General features: G+C 36.0%; 1 protein-coding gene across 1 annotated transcript; it reads left to right on the top strand.

Moving 5' to 3' along the window:
* The first annotated feature begins 388 nt into the window (after positions 1–388).
* Positions 389–1,561, top strand: LOC107771010 (uncharacterized). Its single transcript, XM_016590335.1, has 3 exons — positions 389–862; positions 938–1,180; positions 1,448–1,561. The coding sequence occupies exons 1-3, from the start codon at positions 389–391 to the stop codon at positions 1,559–1,561; spliced, it is 831 nt and encodes a 276-aa protein (XP_016445821.1).
* Positions 1,562–2,627: the final 1,066 nt, after the last annotated feature.

The following is a 2,627-nucleotide window of genomic DNA, read 5'->3' on the forward strand; positions in this document are numbered from 1 at the left end:
CAGATGTTGAGGGTAGTGAATCAGATGAAGATATTCTTCCTAAAGATGATGATTTAGATGTTGATGACGAATTGAGATCTCTAAGGGCTGAAAGGAGGAGCAAGAGGCAGGGTAAGCAGAGGAAAAAGCCAATTGCAACAGATGAGATACCACTAAGAGAAGCAGGCATTGACAAAGGATTTGAGGATATTGGAATAAACAAGACTTCAAGATATGTAGGTAAATTAGGTGGTGATGAGCAGTTTATTGATAGTTCAGAGGCTGATAGTGAAGATAGCACAAAAGAGTTAGATCCTGAAGCTATTCCTGGTGTTGATATACCAGCAAGAAGGATGAGTACAAAAATCAGGTATGATCCTGATTGTGAAGTTGCTATATTTGACTTGGAATGATTTTTGAGAATGCTATAGAGTTTCGGAAAGCATTAGCAAATTATGCAATTGAGTACAAGGTGCAGATTAAATTGAGACCAAATGAACCACATAGGGTGAGGGCTAAGTGTAAATCAAAGAGATGCAAATGGGTGTGTTATGCTTGTATTGATAGAGATTCAGGTGATTTTAAAGTAAATAACTACTACCCAGTACACAAATGTGATACTTCAAACAAGAATAAGTTATGCACTTCAAAGTTTGTTGCAAAGAAATTCAAAGATGAAATAACTAAGCAACCCCACAAAAGGATATGGGAAATACAGGAGTTGTGTAGGGACAAGCTAGGATTGTATGTTGGCAAGACAATTTGTTATAGGGCTAAGTTGCGTGTTTTCAGAGAGTCCATGAGTGATTGGAATATGGAGTTTGCAAGGTTATGTGATTATGCTGATATGATAAAACAGACCAATCCTGGTAGCTCATGTTGGGTAAGGATGGACAGTGAAACTGAGCCATGAAAAAATCTCTTTGTTTACTTTTATGTGTGCTTTGATGCATTGAAGAAAGGTTGGTTAGAAGGATGTAGGAGAATCATAGGTTTTAATGGTTGTTTCTTAAAGGGTGCTTGTAAAGGTGAGCTCCTAGTTATTGTTGACAAGAATGGAAATCAACAAATGTTTCCTATAGCATGGGCAGTTGTGGACCATGAGACAAAACATAGCTGGAGTTTTTTCATCAACTACTTGAAAGATGATTTGCAATTGGGAACTGGAGAAGGATTGACTGTGATGGAAGATATGCAAAAGGTAAGTATTATGTTCTGTTGTCTCTTAAGTAGTCTATTAAGTAATTTTGGTATTTGATGTTCATTAATGTGATATGTTCAGTTGTTAAGTACTTAAGTATTCTGTTATTTTGTTAAGTAATTAAGTATTCTGTTATTTTGTTAAGTAACTAGTTGTTGTAGTAATTAGTTGTTCATTAGTATTCTGCTGCTGTTAAGTAATTCTGCTATTAAGTATTCTGTTGTGTGTAGTAATATTCTGCTGTAATTTGAATTAATTATTGTGTAGGGATTTGCTGCAGCTTTGAATGAAGTTTTACCTAATGCTGAATTTAGGATGTGTGCCAGGCATATCTGGTCTAATTGGCATAAGAAATGGAAAGAAGAGGAAAAGAGAAAATAATTTTGGAGGTGCTCTAAATCTAGTTATGAAGTTAAGTTTAAAGAGGAGCTTGAGAAAATGGACAAACTTGGTAAGGATATTTGTAGGGATTTGTTATATTATCCAAAAAAGTCATGGGTTAGAGCTTATTTTGAAGTGCATTCCAAGTGTGATGTTGTTGAAAATAATATGTGTGAGACCTTTAATTCATGGATTTTAGCTTCTAGGCATAAATCAATTATAACTATGTTGGAGGAGATTAGAAGGAAAATAATGACTAGGGAAGTGGATATGTTGAAATTTGTTGATACATGGATATCTGATATATCACCTATGGCAAGGCTATTGTTAGAGTATAGCAAAGAGCTTGCTAGAAAATGTATTGTCCTTTGGAATGCTGATGTTGGATTTGAGATTAGAGAAGGATTGCATAAGCATGTAGTTAATTTGACTGATAAGGTTTGCACTTGTAGAGCTTGGCAGTTGAGGGGTATTCCATGTCAACATGTTGTTCTTGCATACTATCACATAAACGAAGAACCTGAACAGGCAGTGGAGCATTGGTATAAGAGGGATACCTTCTTAAAAGCATACAAGTATTTCATCCAGCCTATGACAAATATAAAGATGTGGCCTGAAACCAACAATCCTAAGATAGAGCCTCCCAAACCTAAACCCATGCCTGGTAGACCTCAAAGGAACATAAGAAAAGGCAAAGATGAACCAAAAAAGAAATATGGAAAGTTGTCCAAGTGTGGAGTGAAAATGACATGTTCCAAGTGCCATCAACAAGGACATAACAAAATATATTGTAAGGTAAATGTTTCTTGTCAAATATTTCCTGTTGGCATCACATGTTTCCTGTTATTCATATGAATCTAGTAATCTGTTTCCTTCACTGTTATGTAATATGTTGCTCAATGTTATATAGGCTGAAAATTGGATGCCTTCACAGCAAGGTAGCCAAAGCTCACAAGGTGCTAGCCAACCTGATGCAGCTGGAAGCTCAAGCCAACCTACAAACTCTATGTGTTTTGATACAACAAGGGTTAGAAGGGTTAATGAAGCTAGAAGCTCAAGCCAATCA

The sequence above is a fragment of the Nicotiana tabacum genome, chromosome 8, assembly GCF_000715075.1.
Source record: "Nicotiana tabacum cultivar K326 chromosome 8, ASM71507v2, whole genome shotgun sequence".
NCBI classification, from domain to species: Eukaryota; Viridiplantae; Streptophyta; class Magnoliopsida; order Solanales; family Solanaceae; genus Nicotiana; species Nicotiana tabacum.